This window comes from Nomascus leucogenys, chromosome 1a (genome assembly GCF_006542625.1).
Source record: "Nomascus leucogenys isolate Asia chromosome 1a, Asia_NLE_v1, whole genome shotgun sequence".
NCBI lineage: Eukaryota > Metazoa > Chordata > Mammalia > Primates > Hylobatidae > Nomascus > Nomascus leucogenys.
The window spans coordinates 19,272,195-19,285,765 of NC_044381.1; the positions used below are offsets into that span (position 1 = coordinate 19,272,195).

General features: G+C 35.9%; 1 protein-coding gene across 1 annotated transcript in view; it reads left to right on the plus strand.

The window, feature by feature from the left end:
• Positions 1 to 13,571, plus strand: part of ADAMTSL1 (ADAMTS like 1) — a 445,880-nt gene that overhangs the window by 97,663 nt on the left and 334,646 nt on the right. The window contains exon 4 of the mRNA XM_003260400.2: positions 9,467 to 9,703. Coding sequence (XP_003260448.2) covers positions 9,467 to 9,703 — 237 coding nt within the window. The remainder of the gene's footprint in view (positions 1 to 9,466; positions 9,704 to 13,571) is intronic.

Genomic DNA, 13,571 nt, shown 5'->3' on the forward strand with positions numbered 1-13,571 from the left:
GTGACAAGGAATTTATGTGCTGAAATATCTCTCTTATACTAGTCCTTTTCACAACCTGACTTTCTACCACAAGTATTTCGGTAAATGCAGTCTGAAAACAAAGCACTGTATAATTGTGTGCTTATAAAATGAAATTGTATGCCATGTTACAAAAGGATTATGAATTACTCCTTCAGATATGCTAATTTTAAGGAGGTGGGAGAGAACACTTATTTTAGACTATAATAAAAAATAATAAAAGGTCAGAAATGCTGATTTAAGAAAAGATACTGCTAAATTGGAGTGAATTCAAAGAAAGGGACTAAAAATAATAAAAAGCCTCAAGGAATGAATATTTTCAAAATTGAGAGAATTTAAGACTCTAAAATGACAAACTACAAGCAGTCTTAGAAATACCTCTAGGGAACTGGATTCCAAATGTCTGCATTCTTCAAAGGAGAAAAAGTAAAAGCACTGAAACTAAAGCTACCCAGAGGAAAAAAATGAACTTTTAAAACTAAATGTTTTTACTTAGATCAACTCTCAGATGCCTGGAAGCATTGAAAACTAGCCTGGCAAAGCATTTGTTTTCAGATAACAAGCTATAATAGAGCAAGGAAAGTGGGGTTGATGATTCATTATATCACACATTTCACATCTTTTGTGTCTGGACCTGAATGAAGACATTGGAACAGTTTAAAGCTGTTCAATATACCTGCAACTAGTGTTCTCTTAGTAAACACATAGTAGGGCACACCCAAAGTTTGAATAAATTAGAAAGAGTTCCATATTATTTTCAAGGTCATAGAGTTGTAAAGGTATAATTTCACTGAGCATGAACTTGATCCATAGTAAAGTATTAAGATGGTTAATGACTAATTTTCACAAGCACTCATTTCCCTTGAATATGTTATTTTCCAAAAGACTTGGGAGTTTGAGGGAAAAGTAAAAGAACTCTGTAAACCTTTTGCACCAGGAAAAAGAACAAAAACAAGGAGTTTTGAACTATACCTAGTATACATGAAAATATGGTGCCCTAAGCCATTTAATCCTAGTTTTGAAAAAAAAAAAAAAAAAAAAAAAAAAAAAGCCTGTTGGCCTTTTCAAAAAGGAGGGAAAATTAGTCAAGAACGGGCTTTACCTGCTATGGCACCATCGTCCAAAACTGACCCCACTTTCTGTTCTTTGCACTTATAGTGATGTGTTAGAGATTTAAATATTATGCTCTTAAAATGTAACAGAGTTGTCTCCATGCAGACTGTCTAGACAGGGCAGCAACTATGTCTGTTTAATTTCATTTTGCATAGCAGCTAGCAATCTTGCACAAATAAATGCTTTTGATGATAATTTTGATGTTAGTATAATCAGGTGGCCAAAATTTGGGGGTTAAAGCTTAGTAGTTTAACATGAGTACTTTATAGTGCGTGCTTATAACATTAAATGTTATATAAAATTTACAAATGTCTGGCTATTTTTTAAATAATAAATGATTTCAGCACATTTTATGTTTCTTAATATTGGCCTGTTAAATTTGTTTACATGGAGAAGGAAATATCAATCTGCCTATTCAGAAACTAGGCAAGACTCCCTAACCAACTTTCCTAGTGTCTGAAATGTATTAGTATTCTTGTAAATTTATTCTCGTAAATTTTTTTTGAAAGAAAGAAAAAAATTAGATATTTCACCAATTAGAAAACTAAGATTTAAATTCCTGCAAGACTTATGAAAGCAGAACTGGAGTTCCCACAATGAAAAATATGACCTCTGTTTCCTTTATTCAATGTGTTAGTCATTGTTTCAACAAATATTTTGGTACCTGGTATGTAACAGAAAGCCAAATGGGAAAATATTGCTGTCCTTCTGGAGGTTCTGCTGTAGTAGAAGAAGACAGACAATAAAATGTTAAGCACAGTAAATGAGTAAATTATCTGATATACTTGTAGGTGACTAAGTGTTATAGGAAAAACGAAAGTTGAGGGGGATAAAGATGAATCAGCAGTGGGAATGGGATTGCAGTTTTACACAGAGTAGGCAGCCTAAGCTTTGTGGAGGTGATATTTGAGCAAAGACTTGATAAAGATGAGGTAATTCACTCCTCAGAATCTGGGCAAAGAGAATTCCGGGCAGAAGGGATGGATAATACATGCATCCTAAAGTAAGAGTGTTCCTGGAGTGTCCCTGAAGACACAGGGCCTTGATTCCAGAAAAATCAAGGCTGACTGGAGCTAAGTGAGCAAGGACAATAGGATGTGATAGGCCTGAGGGATGATGGGGGCTCTTATAAGACCATTCTGGCCACTGTGTTGACAAAACTTTCCAGGAGAGCAAGGGCAGAAGGGAAATTAGGAGACTATTTCAAGAGCGCAGGCATGACATGATGGCTCCTTGGACTTGGTTGTGATCAGATTCTGTGTTTTTTGTATATAGAAAAATAGTTCTGATTGATTGGATGTGGAAGTCAAATGTGGCTCTAAGGCAGTGGCTCTCAAAGCGGGATTGCCAAATTAGCAACATTCGCATCACCTGGGATCTTGTTTGAAATGCAAATTATTAAGCCTCACCTCAGGTCTACTGAATCAGAAACTCTGGAGGGTGGGGCCCCAACAATCTTGTATTTTAAAAAGGTCTTCGCGTGATTTTGATGTATGTTTAAGTTTGAAAACCACTGCTTTAAAGTTTTTGGCCAGGCTGGGTGAGGTGGCTCATGCCGTTAATCTCAGCACTTTGGGAGGTTGAGGCGGTGGATCTCTTGAGGTCAGGAGTTCAAGACCAGTCTGGACAACATGGTAAAACCCTGTCTCTACTAACAATACAGAATATTAGCCAGGTATGGTGGCACACACCTGTAATCCCAGTTATTTAGGAGGCTGAGGCAGGAGAATTGCTTGAACCCAGGCAGTAGAAGTTGCAGTGAGCCGAGATCATACCACTGCACTCCAGTCTGGGTGACAGAGCCAGAAAAAAGAAAAAAAAAAGGTTTTTGGCCTGAAGAGTATAGAGTTGACAATGACTGGGATGGGGAATGCTGCAGGGAGAGCACATTCCATGGGGGTAGCAGGAGGATCAGGGATTCAGGTTTGGACATGATGAGTTTCCAGTGTCTTAGATGTCCAGATGGCAAGTGAGCAGTTGTATACAGTAGTCCCCCCTTATCCTCAGGGAATATGCTCCAAGACCCGCAGTGGATGTCTAAAACTGAGGATAGTACCTAACCCTATAGATACTAACACAGATATATTCTTATACACACATACAATGCATGTATCTACGTACTTATGTAAGAAAATACAGATATTTTCTCATACATACATATGATAAAGTTTAATTTATAAATCACATTGAGAAATTAGCAAAAATAATAGAATAGAATTTTAACATTTAATATTATTGATAGAATTTTTATAACAATACGCTGTAATAAACTCTATTGTACTGTAATAACTCTATTGTAACTATGCAGTTGTAACTCTATGCTGTTATAACTCTACTGTAACAACATGCTGTAATAAAACTTACATGAATGTGATCTCTCATTCTCTCAAAATATCTTATTGTACTGTGCTCACCTGTTTTCAAACTGTGGGTGACTGTGGGTAACTAAAACCCCAGAAAGCAAAACCACAGATAAGGGGGACTACTGTATATAAGTCTGAATTTCAAGCGAGGAGGTCTGAGTTGCAAATAGAAATTGAAACATTGATTTTTTTTCCAAAAACAAAATATAGTACATTGGATTTTATCAATGGATATTTGCTATTCAGTGGTTTCATCTTAACTTTGAATAAAAGATACAGAAAGCCAAGTAACAAAGACCAAAATATCTAACAGAGGTAGCCCACCATCTACTTAGGTGTGCTAAAAGATTCGAAAGCTTTAGAGGATATATTTTCCAGAACATTTATCCATTTATTATAGAGCAGCCTTTTACGGTAATCTTTTCTTATTTTGCTGTCAGTAAATTGAGGATTCCTAATATTTTGATGGTAAAACAACTGGTAACATTTTCCAACATCATCCAGTAGCTGGTAAATTTCTACATATGTTTTTATCATAAAGTGATTATCCACAGTTGTTGGAGGATAGAGTATATACCTTGCTAGGCAATTCTAATTGTATTTTCTTGCGTAGTAACTGTTATGGAGAGTGAGTGATTAGAACAGTGTGGAGGGACAGTATGGGGTTTAAGTACATTTCTAAGAGAGGAAAATTAAGTCAGAAGAATGGATTTTTTTTTCGTTTACTACAGTAAGTGTAGTCAACTGAATATGATTTCCAAGGTTCTTGATATTATCAGATACCGATATTGATTCTACACATAAAAGCATTAATAGGATGGCACTCATATAATAGGTTAAATGAAACAACAAAATTAATAGAATAGGACAACCACTGAATATTTAAGGGCAGAGGAAAAATGAAAATGCCTTCCTTAAAAAGAATGAAAATAAAGAAAAATTAATACTTCTCCTGACCCTGAATATACATTATGTATATTTTTCAAAGCCATTTTAAAAACCTTCTATGTGCTGCCACCTTAGCTGCTGCTATAGAATCTTGTACATTTCACCCGGTGAGTCAACTGGGAACCCTGACCCTCCTTTGTCCCACAGTGTAATCTGATCTACCGTCATCATCAGGGGACATCTGGGATCCATCTTATCTTTCCCACTGGATAGTTGATTAACCAGAAAATGTTTTGAATTGGATTCATATATGGCAGAACTCCATGGACTTTATGAATTATAATGGGAGCAAATAAAAGGTCAGATTTTATTTTTGTACTTTTAAAGAGGAGAGCACTGACACAGTTAGAATTGAGTGCTTAAAACTTGGGGAGAAAAATGATTATATGAAATGGCGAAATACAGTAATTCGTGGGATCGTGTGATTATTTCAAAGAAAATGGACTTTTATAGTGAAGAAGTCTTAGCTCAGTAACATGACACAGAGCTGTCAATCCACAGGTATATTTAGAGTTTATTGGAAATAGGCAGGAAACTAAGAAAAAAAAGTATTAGATTGCTTTCTCTTGCTCCATTTCTATTTGATGGCAATTCTGGAGATGTATGAGGGGCTGGAAGTGGGAGTCTGTAGTCCTGTGCATCCCTCCCACACTATATTTTTTTGCCAGGTTCTTGTTAGGGGATGGAATGCATTTGGTCCATGTAACTACTAGACTTTTTGACTATTTTGATTGTCTCCATCAATGCTTTCTATGAGACAAGTTCAGTGCAAAAATACATTAATACATGTAAGCATATTTAAACCATAATTCATTTGTTTTATTCTTTATTTTAAATATGCCAATTTAAAGTTTATTATTCTTACCACTAGGATTTTATGAGAGCAGAAATCCCACATTATATATATTTAGTACATTCTACATTCAGTATTCCTTAAAGAAAACTACCTCTCATGGTTAAAACTGATTACTTGTGTTATCAAAAAGCATCTCTCCAAAAGCTGATATTTCAAAGGTGATGCCCAGTAAAAGATGTTAAGTATTTTCCAAAACAGTTAGGTTATCGGTTTCTAAATCTTACTTTTAAAAGAGTCAGGCACAGTGGCTCACACCTGTAATCCCAGCACTTAGGGAGGCAGAGGTGGAAGGATGGCATGAGTCCAGGAGTTCCAGACCTATCTGAGCAACTTCGAGACCTGCCTGGAGAATGAAGGGCAAGACCCCATTCACCACAAAAGGAGGAAAAAAAAAAAAGACCAAAAAAACCCACCAAAGGATCAGGAAGTATAATGGTTTCATGGACCAATTTATAATTAAAAACCAAAAACTTTGTAGATGGTAAATCTCTATACAAATTATTTTTATTAGCATACTTGTGGAACAAGAGGTTACAATGACTGCTTGAGTTCCCACTCTTGCAGCTGGATGATCCCAGATGCATCAGGGGTTCAATGGATGTCTTGAACTATGCTTGAAATGTTTTGGGTTCAAACAAAGAACATTTGCCAAATCCTTCTTCCCCTTAATTTTTAAACATGTGTATTTCAAGGGAAATTTGATTCATATGTTTCTGATTCATTTACACTGAAATCATCAAAATGTTATTTTATAAAAGCTATTTGATGTCCAAGAAGCTTTCTGAACCTGTTTTATAAGTTTTCTAAAGTCCTTTTTCTTAAAACAGGAAGTTGCATTTTGCCAAGTACAAATAAACACGAAAAAGGTTCAAGTTCAGTTTCCAACTCTGAACTCCAGGTTTTAAGTGCATTCTCAATTTAGCAAAATGTATTTTCCCACTCCTACAAAAATAGGGGTGGAAGGAAAGACAGTAGTGATAAAAATGAGTAAAGATGTTCATAAGCATTATTCTTCTCAGAGCTATTTCTCTAGTTGTGAAACCGTAAAACTTATAACAGGTGTTCCTGACGCCATTAGATACAGGTGACTTGCAAATAAGAACATCTGTCTGCATGTTGATTCTCTATGATGTGCCTAAATATGTTTACTGTGTTTGTCACAGAAAACAGAACCTAAAGGTCTTAACATTTTAACTTCATTGTTTTACCTTTGACTGCCTTTAGGTCTTATTTGTCTTAGGAAAGGTGGGAAGAACCAACCCAATTTATTGAACAGAAGGCAATCATAGGAGACTCTGTAGAGGTTTTATGTCTGTACTAAGATGATATTGCATTAGCAATTTAAAAACATAATTGACACTTTTCTCAGAATTGGAAACGTGCAGAAAATTTTCTCTGGTTCATATTAAGAGGTCTCTTAATTGTATCTTCCACTCATTAAGGCAGAGGTGATTCAGCCTGACCCTTCTAGCTGTTTCACTTGTATACAAAAAGGAGACAAAGGAAATTTTAAGAGGAGTTTGGAACCATTTCAATTTCCTCAATGTTCTGCTTTATTGTATTTCAGTATAATAAAGTACTGTACCCTGAGTACAATGTACTCTATTTCTTCTGTACTTGTACTGAGCAATCAAGTGACTCCTGGGATGATAGGTACTATCAAATGAAAATACTGTATTTAAACATTGCTAAACTGTCAGTTCAACTGTAGACGCTCCCATTCAATGACCAGGAACTTGTAGATCATATAATGGTAGGTTTATTAAACATGCTGAGCAGGGGAGAGCAGCACCTTGACAGAGACTCTACCATATCTCAAGTGGGGAAATTTAAGGAAGGCTATGTGTAGAGTTTGGGGGCAGTTGTTAGTTATAGAGTTGTTTTAGGGCAGAAGTTAGTAAGTGAGGCCTAGGCAGATATTGATAGAATTTGTAAATTAGGCAAGTGGAAGTCTTGTCTTTGGAATGTGAGTTCATTAAGAGTTAATATTAAATCAGTTTCTCTGTGCTCTAAAACATATGGTCTGAAAGGAGCTGCTGTTAAACATTTAAAGTTGTTTGTGGCCAGTTGCAGTGGCTCATGCCTGTAATCCCAGCACTTTGGGAGGCCAAGGCAGGCGGATCACCTGAGGTCAGGAGTTCGAGACCAGCCTGGCCAACATGGCAAAACCCTGTCTCTACTAAAAATATTAAAAAATGAGCTGGGTGTGGGGGCACGCACCTGTAATCCCACCTGCTCAGAAGGCTGAGGTAGGAGAACTGCTTAAACCCAGGAGGCGGAGGTTGCAGTGAGCCAAGATCACGCCACTGCACTCCACCCCGGGAGACAGAGCGAGACTCCATCTCAAAAAAAAAAAATGAAGTTAATTTGTATTGTATGTCATGGTTTGACACAATTTACCCGTGTTGTAATTCATAATATAGTTTTGCTGGTTGTAGATAGTTTTTGTTTTATTTTACAAAATAAACATGTAAACAGCCTTTACAACACACATATTTATTTATTTATGGATCTTAAAAAATTTAAACTGCATCCGATTATCTAAAAAATTAATAAGTAGTAAATTTTAATCATACTCTTTACAGACAATATTCAAAATGTTAAGCCTTGCTGGGTGCCTGTGTATCTATATACATTATTCTTTTCCTTTACTACTGTGTCTTATTCACTCTGAGAACATATGATACTAACAGTAAAATGTCTTTGACATTTTATATTGTATTTTGAACAATTTCATGTTCATCCTAAATGAATATTTGTTTCTACCACATATAGCCTAGAAAGAATTTGTGCTCCCCCAACTACCAGAGCCGTATATGCTGTTTAGTAGTATCACTGATGTTTTGGAAAAGAGTCAAAATTTTCAATGCTGTTTTAGAATGCTTATTTAAAGGTAAAGAGATTTTTCAGAGAAAGAAACCTTATATAAGAGAACTCTCACAATGATAATGTAGTAAGAGGGAACTGCTGAAGGCCACATGGAAATCCTTTATTTAAAACAAAAAAATTAGAATAAAAGCCTTTCTACAGCTGGAGAGTCGACGACAGTCTTCCATAGTAAATTTTAATCGGAAGGCTTGTAGAATAAGATAAACCTATCAAAAAGCCCTTCCAAGGGAAAGGCAATATTTGCCTTTTTAAAATTAAATCTTACTTGCTTTTACTGAGATTTATTATTCATTAGATAATGGCCATTGTTAGCCATAGTTTTACATTTTAAATTGCCCTTTATGAAACTTACATCAAAAAGATTCTTATTTTCCATTGATCTCTAACAATATAATTTAAAATTCAAATTGAGAGAATCTCCTAATACTCCATCCCTTTGTCTTCTGTGGCCTCATTAAATAATCATAGTAATAGCTACCATCTACTCAATATATTCCTTGTGCATATATTTGGCCAGCATGAGCTCATGAACTTCTCACAACAACCTTGAGAGCTGTGCAGTGTTATTGCCTCTGTTCTAACACAAGACTAGGCTTCCCTGTGTTAGAATAGACGCAGTAACTCTGCACTGCATTGCAGCCACCCACCCATCTAAGGAGGAAGTCCATGCTCTTTCCATTCTGCCATGCTGCCTTAAGCCAAAGCAATTCATATATAAATGCTTTCATATTTTTTGTTCCCCATGTTTAATTCTAGATACTATGCAGCCTAAGTCCTCGACAAAAAATTACAACTCCACAGAAACTTTTTGAATGAAATTATTATAACTTTTTACTGCTAGTTATTCAAATAAAGAATTGTCATGGCTCTCAATATCAGAACTGAAAGAGACAAATAATTTCAACTAATCCTCTGACTTTACTAGGTTCTACTTATGAGGAAGTCAAAATGATAGTACAGTGTGGAAGAATTCATGAACCAATAGACAACTTTCAAAAAACGTATGTCCCACCTAATCAGAATATCTATTTCAAGCCAATTATTTTTCCATTTAAACTCAATCAGAAAATGTATTTTGAGGTGATTGCTTTCTCAGATTTCTACATTTTGAAAGCCAAATAATCATATAACCTCTAAGATGATATTTTAAGTTCCATCTGTCATGACCAGGACATTTGTTTTGCTTTCTAAGATCTAAGCAGACCATATAGCTGCTCTAGTTTCATATTTGGGGGTATCCTCTTAACCTTTGTATGTCCTTTCTCTCTTTTTTCTCCAGGACTGCCCACCAGAAGCAGGTGATTTCCGAGCTCAGCAATGCTCAGCTCATAACGATGTCAAGCACCATGGCCAGTTTTATGAATGGCTTCCTGTGTCTAATGACCCTGACAACCCCTGTTCGCTCAAGTGCCAAGCCAAAGGAACAACCCTGGTTGTTGAACTAGCACCTAAGGTCTTAGATGGTACTCGTTGCTATACAGAATCTTTGGATATGTGCATCAGTGGTTTATGCCAAGTAAGTGCTGATTTGTTCTCATTCAACTTGTCCAGAGGGTTTCAGTGTCTTTGTGTAAATGGTTTACATAGTCTCACTCTCTGAATCACTCATCTTTACACTTTTTAGAGTTTATAAGTGGTGAAAGATTTGAAAATTAAGGTATGATTTCAGTGAAAAGTACCAAGTGTTGTATTGTGTGAAGGAAAAGTAGACTAGAGTTATTTTTCTTTCCTTGAGTGTCACTTGAATATAAAAGAATAAAAAGTTTTGAATAGTGTTTATCAATTATGTACTAGACTTTGAAATTACCCCCTGGATTGGCTATTCCTGAAGTGTGTGTTTGTGTGTGTGTGTGTGTCTCTGTGTGTGTGTGTGTGTGTGTGTGTGTATGTATTTAGAGGCCTTGATTTTCATTTACTCAGTTTCAGGATAAATCAGGTAAGACCAATTCTAAAATCCCCAAGTAAACTATAGGAAAACTTGCTACTTTACTGTAATTTCCATTGTATTGAAAATTCAGACACACTGTAGAGAAAGTCATGGAAGAGCCAGCTAGGTTGGACTTAAGCCAGTTAAATCTTTAAAACAGGATTACAAAAAGGTTTGATTTCTGGTATCCATCCATTCATCAATGTCTACTCTAGGTAGGGAATTAGTAAGGTGAAGAAGAGTTTGTATGTTTGTCATGTCTTTGCCATCTTTATTTTCAGGTCCACTTTTTGGACTAGGATGACCAGTCTAGTTTTTGGAGCAAGCAGTTGCTATTGTTTTTCTGTGTGCTGTATTTGGCTATATACTTTTATATTCCATGAAGCAGACACAAAATTTTGAGAGTATTTGCCTTTTCCAATATGATATCAGCTGAAATTTTCTCTCTTCAGAATCTATAATATCATGGCTAGGAATATAAGAGAAATATAAAATATGTTTTAGTAATTTGTTGTTTCAAATTCAGTTTTTTAAAACTTACATCTATATTTGGATGTAAAGGCAAAAACTATAGTGTAAATGACTATAAGAGATGTGAGATGTCAGGCAAGGCTTTATGTATACAAGAGGGAAACAGACATAGTCAGCCTTCATAAAGTTTAAAATCATGAGGCAGAGAAACTGGTGTCATATAGGAGAACGCAGATGATGAAACATGTCTTAAGGTTTCCTTATATACAAGAGATATATGAATTTCAGGTGTAAATTTGAATACGGAATTTTACTATTTTAAAGCTAGAAAAGGCCTTAGAGTTATTCAATCAACATTCTAAAAAGCAATATATCTGAACAAATCATTTCTGATCCTTGCTATTTACTTCCTCCTCTAGGACTCTTAGTGGTATTGAAATGGAATTAGGGAATCTGAAAAAACTTTAAGAATAGTAGAGAATTATAAAGCAAATAGATTTAGAAAGGGGACTGTGTTGTAGGGAATGGCAAGCAAAAGAATAATAACTCCCTATGTATGTATACTGTTTGAGTAAAAGCAAGGAAGATTTCCATTTTAGAAGTGAAAAAACTGAGGACCAGAAAATATACTTGATCTTCTGAAAGCTGTATGTTTGGTCATGCCAGAAATGGGACTAAATTCCACATCTCCTGAGATCCAGTTCAATGTTATTGCTACTATATTACCCTGCTGAATGAACCAAAATAAACAAGACAGCTCAGCAAATTAGGTTTCATTTGTTTCTTTTGCATGAGATTTCAATGTGGCATATTTTTTCCTAAACTAATCCTGCCAGCAGGCCTCATGTACCTTAGCAACTGAAAGAGAATCCTATCTCAGTTGCTAAGGAATAAATTTCATATATAATAAATATGGAGTGATAGTACTAGACTTTCGGTTACAAGTATAAACATGCTTTAACTTAGATTCTTATGAGTATGACAGATTTGAGAGCAAATATAAATTATACCGTATTTGAAAAGCATTGTGACTTATACATAGAAATAATCACTGGTTATTATTATTATTTTCTTCATTTATTTGTCTTGTTAGAGGCAATCATGTAGTAAAGGCGATGGAAGAACAAAGATTGCATTTAAGCACTAACAATAAATTTAGTTTGGCTGGAGAGCCAGGTAAGACCTAGCTATGCAGTAAGAAGAGGGAGGTAGTTTGGGAGAGAATCATGGAGGCTTGAATGGCAGACAGGACTGTGGTAAACCATGGATGACCATAGTCTCACCTTGATAGAAAATGACAGCGTAGCTATAGAGATTTGTCATTCATATGCACTAATTTATTTCAAGTATACCTGTTTAATACTCTTCAAAGAGCCACATTCTCAAGACTGGTTCTTTAACTCTTAAATAGAATCAGAGTCCTGGACTTTTTAGAGCCAGAAGATAGCTTAGCAATTCACAGTTATTGCTTTTTCTTAGAAGAGGAAACTGAGACCCGGAGACTGTCCTGAGATCACGAATAATTTGGGTGGCATGTGTTTATTGTAAATTTCTTCAGGAAAGTTCTAGAATCATTGCTATTTATAATATATACCTAATTCTTACTTGGTAGTAATAGAGCATCATACGAGGTAGTAGTAGTAATGATAATAGCTTCCATTTTTGAGTGACTACCATATCTAGGTACTTTATTTTTTTTTCAAATATTTACAGTTCTGCATGTTAGACATCATTATCCTTATTTCACAGATGAAGAAACTGGAGGCTCAGGTCGATTTTATATCTTGCCCAGAGACACCCAATTCTGTCTCAGTTCAAAACTCCTATTCTTTCCAGTGAGGTCAGGTATACAGAGGCGCAGACCATTTGGTAGTGGTCCCCAGATTTGGCTGCCTATCAGAATCACCTGGAGAGCTCTTAAAAGACACAACTCTTAAGCCCTGTCTTCCAGAAATTCAGATTTATTAATTCTATGTATTGAAAACACTTTTCTTATGATTCTATCATGGCCAGATTCACTTACAGATTGGAAAGCAGACAGAATTTAAAGTCAAAAGACGTGACTTGGGGCCAGGCGCAGTGGCTCATGCCTGTAATCTGGGCATTTTGGTAGGCTGAGGAGGGCGGATCACCTGAGGTCCGGAGTTCGAGACCTGCCTGGCCAACTTGGCGAAACCCTGTCTCTACTAAAAATACAAAAATTAGTCAGGTGTGTTGGCAGGTGCCTGTATTCGCAGCTATTTGGGAGGCTGAGGCAGGACAATGGCTTAAACCTGGGAGGCAGAGGTTGCAGTGAGCCGAGATTGCACCACTGTACTCCAGCCTGGGTGACAGAGCAAGACTCTATCTCTAAATAAATAAATAAAACATGAGTTTGAATCTAGCTCCTCTTAAACGAACTGTGTAATCTTGGTCAAGATACGCAACGTCCCTAAGCTCTATTTTTCAATCTGTGGAAAATGAATTGTCTCCTAGACCATAGTGTACCAAAGTGAGATAATATATGTGAAAATGTTTAATAAACTGTAAAGTGCTGTAGAAATGTAGAAGACTCTAAAAATTTTAAGTTGAAAAATATATTAAACTAGTGGTTCCCTGTATAAGATTTTCTAACTGTAACGTTTCAAAAAATTTCCCAGGATGTGACAAGTAACAAACTTCTTAATTGGTCAGGTAATGACTTTAAAAAAACAAAAAGAGACCTTCTACCATGTACTATCCCCATCATCATTTCACAATTGAAACGTTCATCACAAGGAAGTAGTAAGAACCTAATTTCAGAATAAAGGACAATTCTTTGAACTGGAGATAGTTTGTCTTATGAGAAAGTTATTGCCCCTTACTTTTCTCTTTTTTTTTTTTCCAGAGCACAGAAATTGTCACTAATAGTGCTTCACAGCCCAGCGTTTGAAAGCAGGGCCTTTGAGATGATCTAGTCCAGCCCCAGGAAATCATTGTATGATTTTCCCAGGATCCTATGGCTAGT